The following is a 22,977-nucleotide window of genomic DNA, read 5'->3' as shown; positions in this document are numbered from 1 at the left end:
TTGAGTCTTTGTGGGTGGAGTTAAAAAACTGAAAGGGTAAAAAAATATTATGAGAATCATATACAGGCCTCCAAATAGTAGCCATGATATGGGGTTGCGATTGCAAAGGGAGCTGGAAAAGGCATGTAATAAGGATAATGTCACTATTGTATTGGGAGACCGAAATATGCAAGGGGATTGGGAAAATTAGGTTGGTGTCAGATCACAAGAGGGGGAATTGGTTGAATACCTACACGATGTTGTTTTAGAGCAGCTTCTGCATGAGCCTACTTGGGGAAAGGCTATCTTCAATTGGGTGTTGCGTAATAGCCCAGATCTTTCTAGGGTGCTTAACGTAAAAGAACCCTTAGGAGGCTGTGATTGCAGTACGATTGAATTCATACTGCAGTTTGAGAGGGAGAAACATAACTCATATGTATCAGTTTTGAAATGGAATAAAGGGAATTACAGAGGTATGAGAGAGGACCTGATCCAGGTGGATTTGAGGAGGGTACTGGCAGGGCTGACAGCAGAGGTGACTGCTTTCTGGGAATAGTTTACAAGGCTCAGGGTAGATATGTTTCTCAGAAGAAGTTCTTAAATGGCAGGGGAGGCAACCGTGGCTGACAAGGAAGTTAAGGACTGCATAAAAGCCAAGGAAAGGGCATATAAGGTAGCAAAAGTGAGTGGGAATTTGGATGTTTGGGAAGCTTTTAAAATCCAACAAGAGGCAACTACAAACACTAAAAGAAAGGAAAGAATGAAATATGAGGGCAGAGCAGCCAATAATATAAAGCAGGATACCAGAAGTTTTTTCAGTTATATAAAAAGTAAAAGGGAGGTGAGAGTTAATATCGAACCACTGGAAAATGATGGTAGTGAGGTAGTAATGGGGAACAAAGAAATGGCAGATTAACTTTATAAGTACTTTGCATCAGTCTTCATTGTGGATAATACTAGCAGTGTGCCAGAGGTCTGTGAGTGTCAGGGAACAGGAGAAAGTGCCATTGCTTTTACAAAGGAGAAAGTGCTACGCAAACTCAAAGGTCTTAAGGTGGATAAGTCACCTGGACTCGATGGACTACATCCCAGTGTCCTCACAGAGGTTGCTGAAGAGATATCAGATGCATTGGTCATGAACTTTCAAAAATCACTTGATTCTGGCATGGTCCTGGAGGACTGGAAAATTGCAAATGTCACGTCACTCTTTAAGAAGAGAGGAAGGCAAAAGAAAGGAAATTATAGACTAGTTAGCCTGTAAAGGGAAAACATGTAAATCAAAGAACTTCTGTAAAGTTCTTTGAGGAAGTAATCAGCAGAGTGGACAAAGGAGAGGCACTGGCGATCATTTACTTGGATTTTCAGAAGGCATTTGATAAGGCGCCTCACATGAGGCTGCTACTGGCATGGATAGCAGAATGGTTGACAGGCAGGAGACAGCAACTGGGAATAAAGGAGGTCTTTTCTGGTTGGCTGCCAGTAACTAGTGGTGTTCCTCAGGGGCCAGAATTGGGACCATTGCTTTTCACATTGTTTGTCAATGATTTTGATAATGGAATTGATGGCTTTGTGGCAAAGTTGCAGATACTAACATAGGTGGAGGGGTAGGTAGTGCTGAGGAAGCAATGCGATTGCAGCAGGACAGTCGATTTGGAAGAATGGGCAAAGAAATGGCAGATGGAATACAGTGTTGGGAAATATATGATGTATTTTAGTAAAAGGAACTTTAGACTATTATCTAAATGGGGAGAAACTTAACTTACGGGTTGAGTCTGTGGTAAAGAAGGCAAATGCAATCTTGGCATTTATTTCAGGGGGAATATATGTAAAAGCATTGAGATAATGCTGAGGCTTTATAAGACACTAGTCAAGCCGCACTTGGAGTTTTGTCAACAGTTTTAGACAATAGACAATAGGTGAAGGAGTAGGCCATTCGGCCCTTTGAGCCAGCACCGCCAGTCACTGTGATCATGGCTGATCATTCACAATCAGTACCCCGTTTCTGCCTTCTCCCCATATCCCTTGACTCCGCTATCATTAAGAGCTCTATCTAACTCTTTCTTGAAAGCATCCAGAGAATTGGCCTCCACTGCCTCTGAGGCAGAGCATTCCACAGATCCACCACTCTCTGGGTGAAAAAGTCTTTCTTCAACTCCGTTCTAAATAGCCTACCCCTTATTCTCAAATTGTGGCCTCTGGTTCTGAACTCCCCCAACATCGGGAACATGTTTCCTACCTCTAGCATGTCCAGTCCCTTAATAACCTTATATGTTTAGATCAGGTCTTCTCTCATCCTTCTAAATTCCAGTGTATACAAGCCCAGTCGCTCCAATCTTTCAACATATGATAGTCCCGCCATCCCAGGAATTAATCTCGTGAACCTCCGCTGCACTCCCTCAATAGCAAGAATGTTCTTCCTCAAATTTGGAGACCAAAACTGTACACAATACTCCACGTGTGGTCTCATAAGGGCCCAGTACAACTGCAGAAGGACCTCTTTGCTCCTATATTCAACTCCCCTTGTTATGAAGGCCAACATGCCACTAACTTTCTTCACTGCCTGCTGTACCTGCATGCTTACTTTCAGTGACTGATGAACAAGGACACCTAGATCTCGTTGTACTTCCCCTTTTCCTAACTTGACACCATTCAAATAGTAATCTGCCTTCCTATTCTTGCAACCAAAGTGGATAACCTCACATTTATCTGCATTAAACTGCATCTGACATGCATCTGGCCACTCACCCAACCTGTCCAAGTCATCCTGCATTATCTTAACATCCTCCGCACATTTCACACTGCCACCCAGCTTTCTGTCATCTGCAAATTTGCTAATGTTACTTTTAATCCCTTCATCTAAATCATTAATGTATATTGTAAATAGCTGCGGACCCAGCACTGAGCCTTGCGGTACCCCACTAGTCACCGCCTGCCATTCTGAAAGGGACCCGTTAATCCCTACTCTTTGTTTCCTGTCTGCCAATTAATTTTCTATCCATGTCAGTACCCTACCCCCCAATACCACATGCTCTAATTTTGCCCACTAATCTTCTATGTGGGACCTTATCAAAGGCCTTCTGAAAGTTTTTGGGCCCTATACCTCAGAAAGAATGTGTTGTCATTGTAGAGAGTCCAGAGGAGGTTCACGAGGATGATTCTGGGACTTAAGGATTAACATCTGAAGAGTGTTTGGCAGCTTTGGGCTTGTACTTACTGGAATTTAGAAGAATGCATGGGGATTTCATTGAAACCTATCAAACACTGAAAGGACTAGATAAAGGTGAATATGAAGAGGACGTTACATACGGTGAGGGCATCCAGAACTAGACCGCACAACCTCAAGATTGAGAGGCAAATTTTTAGAACAGAGGTAAGGAGGAATTTTTTTAGCCAGAGAGTAGTGAATCTGTGGAATGCTCTGCCACAGACTGTGGTGGAGGCCAAGTCCATGGGTATATTTAAAGTGGAAGTTGATAATTTCCTGATTGGTCAAGGCATAAAAGGATATGGAAAGAAGGCAGGTGTATGGGGTTAAGTAGGATCTGCGATCAGCCATGATGGAATGGCTGAGCAGACTCAATGGGATGAATGGCTGAATTCTGCACTTATGCCTTTTGGTCTCATGGTCCATACACTGATGATTCACCCCCTCACCTCCAAATGACCATACACTACCCCTCAGTCCCCCAACTGAACTCCACCACCCTAACTCTCACACTGACGATTCACCCCTCATGCACCACACGATGACGATCCACCTTTCAGCCACAATGCCCCACACACAGATTCAGCCCTCACACTGATGATACCCCCCTCATGCCCCACACACTAATGACTCACCCCTCATGCACACACTGACAATTCACTCCTCAATCCCCCTATGTCCCCCACACTGACGATTCACCCCATGTCCCCCAAACTGCTCCCCCCACTACCCACTCACAGTGCAGGGAGATGTTGAAGGGGTCTGAGTCGAGCCACAGGGTGTTCCCCGCAGCAGTCAGGTACTGGACCCTACAGTGGAACTGTGAGTGCCTGTCGTCACGGTGTAGTCGCAGATACAGGCGGCTGCTGACTGTGTACAGGCCACTGGCTTCCTTCACCACCCGGGGCGTCATGTACATCTCTGCAGGGGGTGGGGTAGAAAGGATAGATGTAGGGGGTGGGGAGAGATGTCATTGGAGAAGTTTATTTACCTTGTCTGAGTTTGTGTACTCACCCTGCTCCTTGTGTACAGCTCTCTGCTGAATGTGAGTTCTGAACTTCTCCCAGTGTACAGTCCTGTGGTGAGTGTGAGTACTGAACACCCTCCTCCCCGTGTGAGTGTGGAGAAGAATCAAGTCTGTTTTGGTGGTAGTCTCATCATTGACAAAAGGTAATCCAGTCCAGAACAGAGTGAAATCCAGTCCATAATGGAAGATTGTCTCGTCAGCGATAGAAGTCCGGAACGGAGTAAAGTCCAGTCCGGAATGGAGAGATATCCAATCCGGAACAGAGAGATGTCCAGTCCGGAACGGAGAGGAGTCCAGTCCGGAAAGGAGACAAGTCCAGTCCGGAACGGAGACAAGTCCAGTCCGTAATGAAGGGTGGTCGGATCAGTGACAGGAAGTAATCGAGTCCGGAATGGAGTGAACTCGATACGGGTGTCCAAACCGAAAACAAGGGCTGTTGGTCCATCATATGGGTGGACAGAATCAGGAGAAGGGGGTGTCAATGTGGGGTCAGAGGAGGGGTTCAGTCTGGGTGGGATCAGTGTGTGGGGGTTAGTGGGGAAGGTCAGGATCAGTTTGTCTACCCTTCTGTACCTTGCTGCCCACCCTGACTTACCCTGGTTGTGGGTGGTAACAGTGTTAAGGGCTGATCCGTCCTTATACCAGATGAGTGAGGGTGCAGGGTATCCATTCCGACTGGTGCAGCTTCCGATCTGGGTCAGACAGAGGGAGAGTCAAAGTCCAAACCCAGACTAATCCCAAACATGGACCATCCCAAATCCAGAACTAAACCCAAACCTAGGCCAATCAGATGCACAAGTAGATGTATTCCAGCTTCATGCACCGTGTAATGAATTCAAGTTCATAAGACCATGAGATACAGTTACAGAATTAGGCCATTTGGCCCATCAAGTCCTCTCTGCCATTTCATCACCCTTGGTCCATTTTCCCTCTCAGCCCCAATCTTCTGTCTTCTCCCCATATCCTTTCTCATCCTGAGTAATCAAGAATCTATCAACCTCTTCCTCAAATATTCCCAATGATTTGGCCTCCCTAATTATCTGTGAATTCCACAGATTCAGTACTCCCTGGCTATAGAAATTCCTCCTCGTCTCTGTTCCTCTATGCAGAAGCTGTGCCCTCTGGTCCTAGAGTCCCTCACAACACAAAATATCCTCTCCACATCCACTCTATCTAGGCCTTTCAATATTCAATAGGTTTCGGTAAGATTCCCCATCCCCTCATTCTTCTAAACTCAAGTGAGTACAGGCTCAGAGTCATCAAATGCTCCTCATACAGTACGTTAACCTATTTTTGCATTGTCTGCAAATTTGGTCACAAAGCCGTCAATTCAATCATCTAGATCATTAACATAGAACATGAAAAGAAATGGTTACAACAGCAGCTCCTGTGAAACACCACTAGTAACTGGAAGCCAATCAGAATAGGCCCCCTTTCTTCTGTCTCTTTACCTCCCGTTCCTGTTTCTGCCCCTCCCTCACTGTCCCCAGCTGATGTCCCTCTCCCACACCATCCTTTCCCATTTGACCCCTGACCTGATGCCTTGCCCTACCTCTGACAGGAGAGGCGCCATCACTGACAAGATGGCAGGGTTTGCTGTCACCTCTGGCCGTTCCGGGGAATCTGCAGGGAAACGGGGAAAGTGGGTGACAAGTGAGTGAACAGCCAGATAAACTCAGCCCAGAAATGTCACTGATTCCAACACAGGCAGGACCCCCAACTCACCAATCTAGAATTGGCACCCCAAACTCCTCCCACTAACTTTCACTCCTCACCTCACACCCACTCCCACAGACTTCCAGTCTCCTCCCTATCACCAGCCCAACCTCACAAATCCTTCCACTGTTCCCCAAACAGACCTTCCCACCGTCTCTCACTCCCCACCCTGCCCTCCCACACTCCCAATCCATGATAGATCACATCCCTCCACTGAAGTCCACACTCTCCAGAACACCACCATTCCAACCACCTATCCTTCCAAGCCTTTTGCCATTCACCATAAAGTAACCCTGGTAGAATTAATTTCTGGAAACTCACCCCATGCCCATATATGTAGCTCAGAGGGTCCCCCAACATGACTGTCCTTTTGGGGCTACAGACAGTGTGAGCGAATGGGCAGGGCTGGTATCCAATGGGAGTGAATGAAAAGGGGTAGATCTCATTAGGAGTGTGAACGGTTGGAGTGATTAGGAAGGAATGAGTCCCATTGGGAGTGTGAACAGTGGGAGTGAATGGGAAAGGGTGGGTCCCATTGGGAGTGAATGGGAAAGAGTGGAGTGTCATTGGGGATGTGGATGATGGGAGTGAATGGGAAGGGATGGGGTTCCATTGGGAGTGTGAACGTTTGGAGTGAATGGGAAGGGATGGGGTCCCATTAGGAATGTGAAAGATGGGAGTGAATGGGAAAGGGTGGGGTCCAATAGGGAGTGTGGACGATTGGAGTGAATGGGAAGAGGTGGGGTCCAATAGGGAGTGTGGACAGTGGGAGCGAATGGGAAAGAGTCATTAAGGAAATTGGACACTCCGTCTGTTCCCTAGACTCCACACCTCTGCAGGACAAAATCCCCTCACCGTACACCTTTAGGTCAGTCTTGCCCTCATGACTGCCTGCGGCCCCAGCGATGACCTGACAGAGGAACGATCGTTCATCCTGCAACTGAACGGGGCTGATGGTCAGGCTGTAGTCTGCATCCACCGATACCCTGTCCGTGAGTTCTGTGTTGGGATCCACTATGCTGCTCGTCTGGTCCTTGTAGGCAATACGCTCCCGATTGCTGTTCTTGTTCAGCTGTAGATGGGAGAATGGGGAGAGACAGAATCTGTGAGCTCAGTCACCCACAGTGCTCACACATGAAGCATGGGCCCCAAGAAGCTGAAGTCACAGACCCTCTATTGCAGCTGCAGTTGAAAGAGAAAATCGAATAGGGGTGTAGGGGAAGGAGAGGATTCATAGGGACGGGGAGGGTGTAGGTGAGACAGAGGGGTTACAGTTTAGAGGGGGGTGTTGGGGAAGGAGCAGATTCATAGAGACGGGGAGGGAGATGGTTCACAAATCAGGAGGTGTGCAGGGGAGGGAGAGCGGTCACAGAACCAGAGAGGGGTTGAGGGGAGGGAGAGGATTCATAGAGACAGGGAGCAGTGTAGGGGAGGGAGAGGGGTCACGGAGATGGGGAGGGGTGTATGGGAGGGAGAACATTTATAGAGACGGAGCAGTGTGGGAGTGGGAGAGGGTTCACAAGAGACAAAGAGGGAGAGGAGTCACAGAGGTGGGAGGGGTGCAGGGGAGGGAGAGGATTTATATAGACAAGCAGTGTGGGGGAGGGAGAGGGTTCACAGAGACGAGGGGGGTGTAGGGGAGGGAGAGGAGTCACAGAGGCGGGAGGGGTGCAGGGGAGGCAGAGGATTTATATAGACAAGCAGTGTTGGGGAGGGAGAGGGTTCACAGAGACAGGGAGGGGTGTAGGGGAGGGAGAGGAGTCACAGAGACAGGGAGCAGTGTAGGGGAGGGAGAGGAGTCAGCGAGGGGAGGGAGAGGGGTCACGGAGATGGGGAGGGGTATATGGGAGGGAGAACATTTATAGAGACAGGGAGCAGTGTGGGAGAGGGAGAGGGTTCACAAGAGACAAAGAGGGGTGCAGGGGAGGGAGAGGATTTATATAGACAAGCAGTGTGGGGGAGAGAGAGGGTTCACAAGAGACAAAGAGGGGTGTAGGGGAGGGAGAGGAGTCACAGAGGTGGGAGGGGTGCAGGGGAGGGAGAGGATTTATATAGACAAGCAGTGTTGGGGAGGGAGAGGGGTCACGGAGATGGGGAGGGGTGTATGGGAGGGAGAACATTTATAGAGACGGAGCAGTGTGGGAGAGGGAGAGGGTTCACAAGAGACAAAGAGGGGTGCAGGGGAGGGAGAGGATTTATATAGACAAGCAGTGTGGGGGAGGGAGAGGGTTCACAAGAGACAAAGAGGGGTGTAGGGGAGGGAGAGGAGTCACAGAGGTGGGAGGGGTGCAGGGGAGGGAGAGGATTTATATAGACAAGCAGTGTGGGGGAGGGAGAGGGTTCACAGAGACAGGGAGGGATGTAGGGGAGGGAGAGGAGTCACAGAGACGAGCGGGGTGTAGGGGAGGGAGAGGGTTCACAGAAACGGGGAGCAGTGGAGGGGAGGGAGAGGGTTCACAGAGACGGGGAGCAGTGGAGGGGAGGGAGAGGAGTCACAGAGACAGGAGGGGCCCTGGGGAAGGAGGGGGTTACAGAGACTGGGACGGGCATAGGGGGTGACTGAGGGGTAGAGGAAGAGTACTGGGTGAGGGTTCCACTGGGTTATGCAGGAGTTGCTGGTACAACAGCACAGAGAGGGCAGAAATACTCAGAAAATCTGTGGACACAGCCCGTTCCCCCTTGGTGGTGGGGGGTGGAATCTCAAGGAGGGTGTTGTGATCAGTAATCTCTTGAGGAGGTTTGGGTCCAGTGGTCAGTGGGAGGTGCTGGTGTTCAGTTGTCTGTTGGCCTGAGTAGTTGGGACTGTACCCTTGGGTGTGAACCTCTCCACTCACCCTCCCGCACCCCCCCCCGCCTCCACCCCTTGTGATCACCCCACTTACTCCTGGAGGAAACAGTTCTTCAGACAGCCATGGGCAAAGGGGTGTTTCTGCCTCCCTCCGGCTGTCTAGCTGTCTACCCCCCACCCTTCCATTCCCAGACTGAATAGCCCCACTCACCACAAACCACTCCACCATGATGTTGCCGTGGGAACCGGTGATGGTGTGTGTACAGGGGATGGTTACGCTTTGCATCACCTCCGCGTTCACCTGTTCCGGGAGAGAGACCTCCACAGATCCCAGGGCAGCTGGTGGGGAAGAGGGCACCGTTAGCAGATACGACCCCTCCACAGGCCTGTTCCCTTCACGCACGTACACACACACACACACACACACACACACACACACACAAATACAGAGCGTGACTCACACCCTGACACCCTGAGGCCATTCCAGCATTAGGAGGGTAATCGGACAATCCCCGCTTCCCTGGGTGACGGCAGCTACAACTCTTGAGGAACGCAGCATCACTCAGGACAAAGCAGTCCACTCTATCAGAGCCCCAGCCACCACTAAACAACCCTTCCTCCATCCTGGTACAGAATTTCAACAGTGAATAGGCATTGGGCTGAGGACACAGAGGGGCAGATAAATCAAGCCTGTCCTGCTCTGACAACCACAGGGGGTTGTAGGGAAGGTGTTGCGCCCCCGCCAGAGATATCAGGCCCAGGGGCCCCAGTCTCAGAATGAGATAATTCAGGTCACACAGGATACCTAATCTCTTCACCCAGTGAGTCGGTGAATCTCGAGAACTACCTCCCCCAGAAGCTCAGCGTACCAGAGAGACACCTACACTCTGAGGGAGTCGAGGGGACAAGATTAGTGCAGATAGGTAGGGCTGAGGGTGGCTCCGAGAGAGAATTCTACACTTTGAGGGAATGGGGTTATTTAAGGGAGGAAAGGCTGAGGGAGAGCAGCTGCAGTCATGGGGAGTGGCGTAGCAGGGCTTGAGGGGCCAAATGGCCGTGTAATATTGTGCTCTTCTGTTTCCATGAAGTGTCCAGTTGTTCTTCCAAACTCCACTATCGAGCCAACCTGCCGAACTCCAGCAGAATGCCAGCGCTGTTATCTCATAATCCGACTCTCCTCTGCACAGTGTCCATCCTGCCTCACAAGATGGGAACCCAGCGTTCCCGGTCCAGTCTCACCCACTGTCTGAAAACGTACTGTACATCAAAACTGTGCCCATCCTGCCAAAAAATTAATGGGAACCCAGCGTTCCCGGTCCAGTATCACCCAGTTTGAAAACGTACTTCAAAACTGTGTCTGTCCTGCCTCACAAACCTACTGGGAACCCAACGTTCCTTGTCCGGTCTCAACGACAATCTGAAAAATGTATTAAAATACTCCAAAGTCTGTAGGTTGCATGCGTTCCAATTAAAGAACAATTGTGTGGCGCGTGGCCAAGTGGTTAAGGCGTTGGACTAGTGATCTGAAGGTCACGAGTTCGAGCCTAAGCCTAGGCAGTGTGTTGTGTACCACACATTGCTCCTGCACGTTTATAGCCCAGTGGCGGCGGTTGGTGCAGACAAAGAATGTCCCCTTGACCACATTACCTGCTATATCTGCAAGCTAACCCTACTCTTTGAGTCTGATACAGCAGGCAGACAGACCCTATTGTACAGTAACTGTGTGTGTGTGTGTGTGTGTGTGTGTGTGTGTGTCTGGGTTTGAGTGAGTCTGTTAGAGGGTGAGACAGAAACAGAGATAGAGAGTGAGTCAGACTGTGACTATGTATCAGAGAGCTGGGGAGAGGGGTTCACTAGAAAAGGGATTTCTGGGACGGGGAAAGGGAATTCTCTGGAAGAGGGGGTCAGTGCGAGAAGGGAGAGAGGGGAGGAGGGGTAACTGGGAGAGGGTTACCAGGAATGGAGTCAATTTGAGAGGGAGTTACTTGGAGAGGAGATCACTCAAAGAGGTGAAGATGGGTTCTCTGGGAGAGGGGTCACTGGTAGAGGGATCATTGCAAGGAGGGGCTGGAGTGTTACTGGGAGAGGGGCAGAGGGGCTCACTGGGAGGAGGAGAGGGGCATTGAGAGAAGGGAGTCCCTCGGAGGAGGTGAGTGGGTCACGGAGAGAGGATCACAGGGTTGGGGGCAGGGCTGGTTACTGAGAGAGGGGATCACTAGGCAAGAGGTCACTGGGAGGTGGTTTGGAGTCTGTCTCAGTGCCAGGGGGTCTCTAAGAGAAAGGAGTGGAGAGAGGAGGTTTTTGGGAAATTATCACAAAGACAAGGGGTCTTTAATAGTGCAGAGGGGGCCCCAAAGAGCTGAGCTCTCGGAGAGATGGTGTGGATGTTCCCTCTGCCATTGCCGGGGATCTGGCAGCACTGCCTGAGGGGGTGGAGATCCGGCTGTGTCTGTGCTGATCAGCTGTCCGTGTGGAATTGTAATGAAACTGGGATAAACTGTATAAACACGGTGGCCCCCTCACTCACTCCGTGCGCCACAGCCCTGGCTCCGGGAGTCAGCCGAGCTTTTCTCCACCCTGCTGGCGGCCTCTGCCACTCACGGCGGCCTGGTGACGGAACACGGGGAGCTGAAAGTTGTGTTGTATCCAGAACGAGCTGCGAGCAGTGACCATGAACAGCCGCTGAGAGTTGAAGGGAAGCAGCCAGCTGCGAGCGGAGACAATATTTGTACAGAGAGAGAGAGAGCAGGTGCTCGCATCCTGTTCCATAATCCCCACCAAAAACCACCACCCCCACCCCCAGCCCCGCAGGGTCCCGGCCCACTGCTCAGCTGATGACAAACCTGCAGAGGAGTCGGGTTACACAGTAGTTACAATAACAGTGGTTACTGTGGGCAGAACATCCACTCCAACACATGGCTCACCACAGCAGCTCACTCTGAGGAATGTGAAGAGTCCGACCCCACCTGGCGAGACCTGCCCTACCGTGTTGTGAGAGGAACAGTGCAGAGGGTTCACCATGGGGAGGGGGGAGGGGGGGCAGGGCTGGTGAGTCGGGTGGAGCATTGAGGGGCAGTTCATTGAGGAGGAGGTATGGGGAGTGACGAGGGAGAGGCGGTGAAGGGGGGCACAGGCTGGGCAGGGGCATGTGGAGCGACCAGCCACACGGAGACTATACCACTGATGCACTCAAAAAATGCTGGTGAACACAGCAGGCCAGGCAGCATCTATAGGAAGGGGTACAGTCAACGTCTCGGCCCGAAACGTCGACTGTACCTCTTGCTATAGATGCTGCCTGGCCTGCTGCGTTCACTAGCACTTTTTGTGTGTGTTGCTTGAATTTCCAGCATCTGCAGCTTTCCTCGTCTGTACTGCTGATGCTGTGCTCTAGCTCACGGATAAATCATGGCAAGTCATCAGAGACAGTCAGAATGATGACACTGTCTCCCTCTGTACCTCTGCCTAATTCTCTCCAAAACACAGTGAGTGCATCTGATTAACCAGCTGCCTCACGTATCAGCCCTTCTCTGTTCGGGAAAACTCATCCCTCAGGTCCCCCTCAAACCTCCTCCCTGTCTATATGTGCCCTCCTCTTTTCAGTGGGGGATGGGAGGGAAGTGGGCAGATGCTTGGAGGTAGGAGAAGGAAGGGGAAAGGGTCAGTTAGGGGAGGTGGGAGGAGAGAGGCAAAGGAACATAGAACAACTGGTGTGTTTCCTCTCAACCCATGAGTGGTCCCAAACTTTCAATTACAAAAAAACTCTAACCCTTCCCTCTTACAAAGTGCCTAATCCTCCTCCTTTGTGTCATCTGCAAACTTACTAACCCACCCTTCCACTTCCTCACAAAGAGCTGTGGTCCCAGGACAGCTCACTGATCCCCAACCACCCGGCATAATACCTTGCATCTACTACCTTTGGGGAAAGGGGGTAGGGGTAGGGGAAGGAAGCAGGGGGGTGGGAGGTGGGTCGAGAGGATTTAGAATAGGCCAGGTGACAGGGGGAAGGACCGTGATGAGGGACCACTGACTGAGAATCCTCTCATAGCCCTGCATCACACCTGCGCCACTTCATTCCCTGTTGCTGCATACCTCTTTTTCCCTTCCAACCTTCTTCATCCCTCTCTCCTCATTATGGTTTGGAACAAGGCCTCATTCAAAGTGGACTGCAGTTGGGTTTGGGACAAGGCCTGGTTCACAGTGGCCTGGTGCTGAATTTGGGGCAAGGCCTGATTCACAGAGGCCTGGGATTAGATTGGGACAAGGCCTGATTCACAGAGGCCTGAGAGTGGGATTGGGGTCAAGGCCTAGTTCACATCAGAAAATCATCTCAAGTCATCAAGGTTTGAGAAATTCAGAGCAATACACACAAAATGATACAGAAACTCAGCAGGTCAGGCAGCATCTATGGAGAGTAATAAACAGTCGACATTTCAGGCTGAGACCCTTCACCTGCACAGGGAAAGTCAACGAGGGAGCTTGAAAAACTGTCCCTGTGAGATCAGTGACTGGCAAACAACTGTTTAGCTGGGTAGCAGAGAGGATTAGAGAGGGAATTGCAGAGCTCGGGGGGCAAGCAAGTCAACAAAAATTGGAGAATTGGTGACAGGTTGGAATTGGAGGAAGGGGTGGTGCCGGAGGTCACAGAGATGGGGAGGGGTGTAGAGCCTGGAGGGGATTACAAAGATGGGGAGAGAGATGTAGGGATGGTAGGGGTTACAGGTATGGGATAGGGTGTAGGGGACAGTACGGGCTACGGGGATGGGGAGGAGTGTAAGAGACAGTAGTGGTTACAGAGACAGCGAGGGGGTTACAGAAATAGTGAGGGGTGTAGAGGCTGGAGGGGGTTACAAAGACAGGGAGGGGTATAGGGGACAGTAGAGGTCATAGAGATTGGAAGAGTAGGGGACTGTATGGATTACAGAGACAGGGAGGGGCACAGGGGATGGTAGGGTTACAGAGACAAGGAGGGGTGTAAGAGCAGGAGCACATTACAGATAGAGGAGTATAAATGATGGTAGAGGTCACAGAGACAGGGAGGGGTTTAGTTTGAGGGGACAGTTACCATAAAGGTATAGGGGCAAAGAGTATTTTAGGGAGAGGGAGGGGTGTAGTGGCAGAAGGTGTCCCAGAGTATTAGGGATAGAGAGAGGTACAGGGTTACTGTCAGGCCAGGATCTGTCACTGACGCTCCAAGATACGGGGAGCGGCTGCATACATGGGCAATGGTCGTTCCTCTGTGCATATGCAGCCAGCGTCCACTTACAGTCTGTCTCCTCCCTCCCTGTAGGAGCGAGTCCCTCATTCCCACATTCTGCTGAATTCCCATCAGGACTATATGTGACTGGTTGATATTTCTGGAGAGGTATTTGGCCAGATCAGAGGTTATATATAGATGGCAGCATCTCGATATTTTTAGATTTTGGGAACCAAGTGACCTTTTGCATAAATGTAGAAGAGCAGGAAAGGGTTCGGTCCCTCAAGTCACTGCTCTCCCATTCAGTGAGGCTCTGGCTGATCTCCCTCAGCCCCACCTCCATATATTAACCCAGACCCCCTCCATTTCCTCATGTCCAGCATTCTCTCTCAGATACACTGAGCCTCTGGGAGAGGATATTCCAGAGATTCTCTGCCACCTCTCCATCCTGAATGGCCAACCCCTCGTTCTGAGACCAGAACCCCTGGACACCCAGCTGAGGGAAAACGTTCCCGCAACACCCTCCCCCCGGCCCCTGAGCCCTGTTTTTGTAATGATATCCACTCTAAATCTAACCTCCACAAAGCTGATCACCAGTCTCCCCACTCTTTCCACACAGTCAAGCCGCCATCCTTGGAGCTTTAGGCAAGAAACTCAAAGGGTCAGTCAGCATCTGGGAAGGTAAATAGACAGTTCATCTGAACATTTTCCCAGGACTCAGTTGCTGAACCTTCATCTCAGTCCCTCACTTCGTGAGAAAAGGAGAACAGGCCTGTCCAAAATAGTACCTAAAAATAACAACTCCTGTCCACAACATCTATCACAACTCCTGTCCGTAACATATGTCCACTAAAACTCTTGTCCACACAATGCAGTCCACAACACAGGTTGTGCAAAAAGCACCTGTCCACACCCTGTTTTTGCACATCTTCCCATTGCAGTAACAGTGACATGATTGTTCCTACCATAATGTACTTTAGTGTAATACAGTGACAGAAACATCCCCACTAGTACTGTACCTTGGTGTTATACAGTGACAGACATATCCCCACCATTACTGTACCCCAACATTATATAGTGTTTATACAACCCCACCAGTACTGTACGCTGGTGTTATGAAGTGACAGACACGTGCTCACCAGTACTCTACCCAGGCATTATACAGTGACAGACTCATCCCCAACTGTACAGTACCCTGGAATTGAAGAGCAACAGACACATCTCCACTGGTACTATACCACCAGACATTGGAGCAGAATTAGGCAATTCAGCCCATCAAGTCTGCTCTGCCATTCCATCATGTCTGATTGATTTTCTCTCTCAACCCCATTCTGCAGCCTACTCCTCATAAACGCCGACAGCCTTTCTAACCAAGAACCTATCAAAATTCTTCCTCATCTGCTTTCTAAAGAATTGCCCCACTTTTCTGAGGCTGTGCATCTGATCCTAGACTTTCACAATGCACAACACATCCCATGCAATCAATCAAGGCCTTTCAATATTTGAAAAGTTTCAATGAGAACCCCCTCAGTCTTCTACACTGAGTACAGGCACAGGACCGTCAAATACTCCTCAAACATTAGTTATTTAATTCCTGGAACCATTCTCATGAACCTTTTCTGGAACGTTTCCAAGGCAGACAGATCCTTTCTTAGATAAAGGAACCAAAACAGCTCATAATACTTCAAGTACAGTCAAACCTAAACCTTATAAATCATCAGCAACACATTTTCACTTTTATAGAAAAGTACTTTCAAAATAAATGACATTGAATTTCCATTCCTTAAAAATGACTCAACACTGGTGTATTACATTGTCAGACCAGTCTTCACTAGACCACATCGCAATTTTGAAAAACAGGCCCGTCCCACCGGCACTCTACCTCAGTGTTACAGAGACAGGCCCGACCCACCGGCACTGTATCTCAGTGTTACAGGGACAGGCCCGTCCCACCGGCACTGTACCTCAGTGTTACAGTGACAGGCCCGTCCCACCGGCCCTGTACCTCAGTGTTACAGAGACAGGCCCGTACCACCGGCACTGTACCTCAGTGTTACAGAGACAGACCCGTCCCACCATCACTGTACCTCAGTGTTACAGAGACAGGCCCGTCCCACCGGCACTGTACCTCAGTGTTACAGTGACAGGCCCGTCCCACCGGCACTGTACCTCAGTGTTACAGTGACAGGCCCGTCCCACCGGCACTGTACCTCAGTGTTACAGTGACAGGCCCGTCCCACCGGCACTGTACCTCAGTGTTACAGAGACAGGCCAGTCCCACCGGCACTGTACCTCAGTGTTACAGTGACAGGCCCGTCCCACCGGCACTGTACCTCAGTGTTACAGAGACAGGCCCGTCCCACCGGCACTGTACCTCAGTGTTACAGGGACAGACCCGTCCCACCGGCACTGTACCTCAGTGTTACAGTGACAGGCCCGTCCCACCGGCACTGTAACTCAGTGTTACAGTGACAGGCCCGTCCCACCGGCACTGTACCTCAGTGTTACAGTGACAGACCCGTCCCACCGGCACTGTGCCTCAGTGTTACAGTGACAGGCCCGTCCCACCGGCACTGTAACTCAGTGTTACAGTGACAGACGCGTCCCACCGGCACTGTACCTCAGTGTTACAGTGACAGACCCATCCCAAAGGCACTGTACATTGGTGTTACTGAGACAGACCCGTCCCACCGGCACTGTGCCTCAGTGTTACAGAGACAGCCTCGTCCCACCGGCACTGTACCTCAGTGTTACAGAGACAGCCCCGTCCCACCGGCACTGTACCTCAGTGTTACAGAGACAGGCTCGTCCCACCGGCACTGTACCTCAGTGTTACAATGACAGACTCGTCCCACCGGCACTGTACCTCAGTGTTACAGAGAGAGACCCGTCCCACCGGCACTGTACCTCAGTGTTACAGAGACAGACCCGTCCCACCGGCACTGTACCTCACTGTTACAGTGACAGACCCGTCCCAAAGGCACAGTACGTCGGTGTTACTGAGACAGACCCGTCCCACCAACACTGTACCTCAGTGTTACAGTGAAAGACGTGTCCCACCGGCACTGTACCTCAGTGTAACACTGAGAGACCCCTCCCACCGGCACTGTACCTCAGTGTTACTGAGACAGACCCGTCCCACCGGCACTGTGCCTCAGTGTTACAGTGACAGACTCGTCCCACCGGCACTGTGCCTCAATGTTACAGTGACAGACTCGTCCCACCGGCAATGTACCTCAGTGTTACAGAGACAGCCCGTCCCACCGACACTGTACCTCAGTGTTACTGAGACAGACTCGTCCCACCGGCACAGTACATCAGTGTTACAGTGACAGGCACGTCCCACCGGCACTGTACCTCAGTGTTACAGTGACAGACCCGTCCCACCGGCACTGTACCTCAGTGTTACAGTGACAGGCCAGTCCCACCGGCACTGTACCTCAGTGTTACAGAGACAGACCCGTCCTACCGGCACTGTACCTCAGTGTTACAGTGACAGACTTGTCCCACCGGCACTGTACCTCAGTGTTACAGTGACATCTCGTCCCACCGGCACTGTACCTCAGTGTTACAGTGACAGATCCATCCCACCGGCACTGTACCTCAGTGTTACAGTGACAGGCCCGTCCCACCGGCACTGTACCTCAGTGTTACAGAGATAGACCCGTCCCACCGGCATTGTACATCAGTGTTACAGTGACAGACTCGTCCCACCAGCACTGTACCTCAGTGTTACAGAGACAGCCCCGTCCCACCGGCACTGTACCTCAGTGTTACAGAGACAACCCCGTCCCACCGGCACTGTACCTCAGTGTTACAGAGACAGACCCGTCCCACCGGCACTGTACCTAAGTGTTGCAGAGACAGATTCGTCCCACCCCCACTGTACCTCAGTGTTACAGAGACAGACCCGTCCCACCGGCACTGTACCTCAGTGTTACAGTGACAGACTTGTCCCACCGGCACTGTACCTCAGTGTTACAGTGACATATCGTCCCACCGGCACTGTACCTCAGTGTTACAGTGACAGACCCGTCCCACCGGCACTGTACCTCAGTGTTACAGTGACAGACTTGTCCCACCGGCACTGTACCTCAGTGTTACAGTGACATATCGTCCCACCGGCACTGTACCTCAGTGTTACAGTGACATCTCGTCCCACCGGCACTGTACCTCTGTGTTACAGAGATAGACCCGTCCCTTCGGCACTGTACCTCTTTGTTACAGTGACGGACCCGTCCCACCGGCACTGAACGTCTGTGTTACAGAGATAGACCCGTCCCAACTACACTGTACCACAGTGTCACAGTGACAGACTTGTCCCACCAGCACTGTACCTCTGTGTTACAGTGACTGACCCATCCCACCGGCACTGTACCTCAGTGTTACAGAGATAGACCTGTCCCACCATCACTGTACCTCAGTGTTACAGTGACAGAGTCGTCCCACCGGCACTGTACCTCAGTGTTACAGTGACTGACCCATCCCACCGGCACTGTACCTCAGTGTTACAGAGATAGACCTGTCCCACCATCACTGTACCTCAGTGTTACAGTGACAGGCCCGTCCCACCGGCACTGTAACTCAGTGTTACAGTGACAGACGCGTCCCACCGGCACTGTACCTCAGTGTTACAGTGACAGACCCATCCCAAAGGCACTGTACATTGGTGTTACTGAGACAGACCCGTCCCACCGGCACTGTGCCTCAGTGTTACAGAGACAGCCTCGTCCCACCGGCACTGTACCTCAGTGTTACAGAGACAGCCCCGTCCCACCGGCACTGTACCTCAGTGTTACAGAGACAGGCTCGTCCCACCGGCACTGTACCTCAGTGTTACAATGACAGACTCGTCCCACCGGCACTGTACCTCAGTGTTACAGAGAGAGACCCGTCCCACCGGCACTGTACCTCAGTGTTACAGAGACAGACCCGTCCCACCGGCACTGTACCTCAGTGTTACAGTGACAGACCCGTCCCAAAGGCACAGTACGTCGGTGTTACTGAGACAGACCCGTCCCACCAACACTGTACCTCAGTGTTACAGTGAAAGACGTGTCCCACCGGCACTGTACCTCAGTGTAACACTGAGAGACCCCTCCCACCGGCACTGTACCTCTGTGTTACTGAGACAGACCCGTCCCACCGGCACTGTGCCTCAGTGTTACAGTGACAGACTCGTCCCACCGGCACTGTGCCTCAATGTTACAGTGACAGACTCGTCCCACCGGCAATGTACCTCAGTGTTACAGAGACAGCCCGTCCCACCGACACTGTACCTCAGTGTTACTGAGACAGACTCGTCCCACCGGCACTGTACCTCAGTGTTACAGTGACAGACCCGTCCCACCGGCACTGTACCTCAGTGTTACAGAGACAGACTCGTCCCACCGGCACTGTATCTCACTGTTACAGAGATAGACCCGACCCACCGGCACTGTACCTCAGTGTTACAGAGACAGACTCGTCCTACCGGCACTGTACCTCAGTGTTACAGTGACATCTCGTCCCACCGGCACTGTACCTCAGTGTTACAGTGACAGACCCATCCCACCGGCACTGTACCTCAGTGTTACAGTGACAGGCCCGTCCCACCGGCACTGTACCTCAGTGTTACAGAGATAGACCCGTCCCACCGGCATTGTACATCAGTGTTACAGTGACAGACTCGTCCCACCAGCACTGTACCTCAGTGTTACAGAGACAGCCCCGTCCCACCGGCACTGTACCTCAGTGTTACAGAGACAACCCCGTCCCACCGGCACTGTACCTCAGTGTTACAGAGACAGACCCGTCCCACCGGCACTGTACCTAAGTGTTGCAGAGACAGATTCGTCCCACCCCCACAGTACCTCAGTGTTACAGAGACAGACCCGTCCCACCGGCACTGTACCTCAGTGTTACAGTGACAGACTTGTCCCACCGGCACTGTACCTCAGTGTTACAGTGACATATCGTCCCACCGGCACTGTACCTCAGTGTTACAGTGACAGACCCGTCCCACCGGCACTGTACCTCAGTGTTACAGTGACAGACTTGTCCCACCGGCACTGTACCTCAGTGTTACAGTGACATATCGTCCCACCGGCACTGTACCTCAGTGTTACAGTGACATCTCGTCCCACCGGCACTGTACCTCTGTGTTACAGAGATAGACCCGTCCCACCGGCACTGTACCTCTTTGTTACAGTGACGGACCCGTCCCACCGGCACTGAACGTCTGTGTTACAGGGATAGACCCGTCCCAACTACACTGTACCTCAGTGTTACAGTGACAGACTTGTCCCACCAGCACTGTACCTCTGTGTTACAGTGACTGACCCATCCCACCGGCACTGTACCTCAGTGTTACAGAGATAGACCTGTCCCACCATCACTGTACCTCAGTGTTACAGTGACAGAGTCGTCCCACCGGCACTGTACCTCAGTGTTACAGTGACTGACCCATCCCACCGGCACTGTACCTCAGTGTTACAGAGATAGACCTGTCCCACCATCACTGTACCTCAGTGTTACAGTGACAGAGTCGTCCCACAGGCACTGTACCTCTGTGTTACAGTGACAGGCACGTCCCACCGGCACTGTACCTCAGTGTTACAGTGACAGGAACGTCCCACCGGCACTGTACCTCTGTGTTACAGTGACAGCCCCGTCCCACCAGCACTGTACCTCAGTGTAACAGAGACAGACCCGTCCCACAGGCACTATATGTCGGTGTTACTGAGACAGACTCGTCCCACCGTCACTGTATCTCAGTGTTACTGAGACAGACCCGTCCCACCGGCACTGTACCTCAGTGTTACAGAGACAGACCCATCCTACCGGCACTGTACCTCAGTGTTACAGTGACAGACTTGTCCCACCGGCACTGTACCTCAGTGTTACAGTGACATCTCGTCCCACCGGCACTGTACCTCAGTGTTACAGTGACGTCTCGTCCCACCGGCACTGTACCTCTGTGTTACAGTGACAGACTTGTCCCACCAGCACTGTACCTCTGTGTTACAGTGACTGACCCATCCCACCGGCACTGTACCTCAGTGTTACAGAGATAAACCTGTCCCACCATCACTGTACCTCAGTGTTACAGTGACAGAGTCGTCCCACCGGCACTGTACCTCAGTGTTACAGTGACAGACCCGTCCCACCATCACTGTACCTCAGTGTTACAGTGACAGACTCGTCCCACCAGCACTGTACCTCAGTGTTACGGTGAGAAACTCTTCCCACCGGCACTGTACCTCAGTGTTACAGTGACAGACCCGTCCCACCGGCACTGTACCTCAGTGTTACAGAGACAGGCCCGTCCCACCGGCACTGTACCTCAGTGTTACAGTGACAGACCCGTCCCACCGTCACTGTATCTCAGTGTTACAGAGACAGACCCGACCCACCGGCACTGTACCTAAGTGTTGCAGAGACAGACTCGTCCCACCCCCACTGTACCTCAGTGTTACAGAGACAGGCCCGTCCCACCGGCACTGAACCTCAGTGTTACAGTGACAGGCCCATCCCACCGGCACTGTACCTCAGTGTTACAGTGACAAACTCGTCCTACCGGCACTGTACCTCAGTGTTACAGAGACAGACCCGACCCACCGGCACTGTACCTAAGTGTTGCAGAGACAGACTCGTCCCCCCCCCACTGTACCTCAGTGTTACAGAGACAGGCCCGTCCGACCGGCACTGAACCTCAGTGTTACAGTGACAGGCCCATCCTACCGGCACTGTACCTCAGTGTTACAGAGACAGGCCCGTCCCACGGGCACTGAACCTCAGTGTTACAGTGACAGGCCCGTCCCACCGGCACTGTACCTCAGTGTTACAGTGACAGACGCGTCCCACCCTCACAGTACCTCAGTTTTATAGTGACAGACCCGTCCCACCGGCACTGTACCTCAGTGTTACAGTGACAGACCCATCCCAAAGGCACTGTACATTGGTGTTACTGAGACAGATCCGTCCCACCGGCACTGTACCTCAGTGTTACAGTGACAGACCCATCCCACCGGCACTGCACCTCAGTGTTACAGAGACAGACTCATCCCACCGGCACTGTACCTCAGTGTTACAGTGACAGACCCATCCCAAAGGCACTGTACATTGGTGTTACTGAGACAGACCCGTCCCACTGGCACTGTGCCTCAGTGTTACAGTGACAGACTCGTCCCACCGGCACTGTACCTCAGTGTTACTGAGACAGACCCGTCCCACCGGCACTGTACCTCAGTGTTACAGTGACAGACCCGTCCTACCGGCACTGTGCCTCAGTGTTACAGTGACAGACGCGTCCCACCCTCACAGTACCTCAGTTTTATAGTGACAGACCCGTCCCACCGGCACTGTACCTCAGTGTTACAGTGACAGACCCATCCCAAAGGCACTGTACATTGGTGTTACTGACACAGACCCGTCCCACCAGCACTGTACCTCAGTGTTACAGAGACAGGTCCGTCCCACCGGCACTGTACCTCAGTGTTACAGTGACAGACTCGTCCCACCGGCACTGTACCTCAGTGTTACAGAGACAGGTCCGTCCCACCGGCACTGTACCTCAGTGTTACAGTGACAGACCCGTCCCACCGGCACTGTACCTCAGTGTTACAGTGACAGACCCATCCCAAAGGCACTGTACCTCAGTGTTACAGAGACAGGCACGTCCCACCGGCACTGTACCTCAGTGTTACAGTGACAGACCCGTCCCACCGGCACTGTACCTCAGTGTTACAGTGACAGACTCGTCCTACCGGCACTGTACCTCAGTGTTACAGAGACAGGCCCGTCCCACCGGCACTGTACCTAAGTGTTACAGTGACAGACGCGCCCACCCTCACAGTACCTCAGTTTTATAGTGACAGACCCGTCCCACCGGCACTGTACCTCAGTGTTACAGTGACAGACCCATCCCAAAGGCACTGTACATTGGTGTTACTGAGACAGACCCGTCCCACCGGCACTGTACCTCAGTGTTACAGAGACAGACTCGTCCCACCGGCACTGTACCTCAGTGTTACAGTGACAGACGCGTCCCACCCTCACAGTACCTCAGTTTTATAGTGACAGACCCG

General features: G+C 51.9%; 1 protein-coding gene across 1 annotated transcript in view; it reads right to left on the bottom strand.

Moving 5' to 3' along the window:
- Window positions 1–22,977, bottom strand: part of LOC140192544 (basal cell adhesion molecule-like) — a 67,746-nt gene that overhangs the window by 20,046 nt on the left and 24,723 nt on the right. Inside the window, exons 2-6 of the mRNA XM_072250107.1 lie at window positions 8,927–9,054; window positions 6,783–6,999; window positions 5,764–5,834; window positions 4,807–4,903; window positions 3,923–4,105 (exon numbers count right to left, since the gene is read on the bottom strand). Coding sequence (XP_072106208.1) covers window positions 3,923–4,105; window positions 4,807–4,903; window positions 5,764–5,834; window positions 6,783–6,999; window positions 8,927–9,054 — 696 coding nt within the window. The remainder of the gene's footprint in view (window positions 1–3,922; window positions 4,106–4,806; window positions 4,904–5,763; window positions 5,835–6,782; window positions 7,000–8,926; window positions 9,055–22,977) is intronic.

The sequence above is a fragment of the Mobula birostris genome, unplaced genomic scaffold, assembly GCF_030028105.1.
Source record: "Mobula birostris isolate sMobBir1 unplaced genomic scaffold, sMobBir1.hap1 scaffold_1630, whole genome shotgun sequence".
NCBI lineage: Eukaryota > Metazoa > Chordata > Chondrichthyes > Myliobatiformes > Myliobatidae > Mobula > Mobula birostris.
Note: the sequence above shows the minus strand (reverse complement) of the source record. Positions and strands in the feature narration are given on the sequence as shown.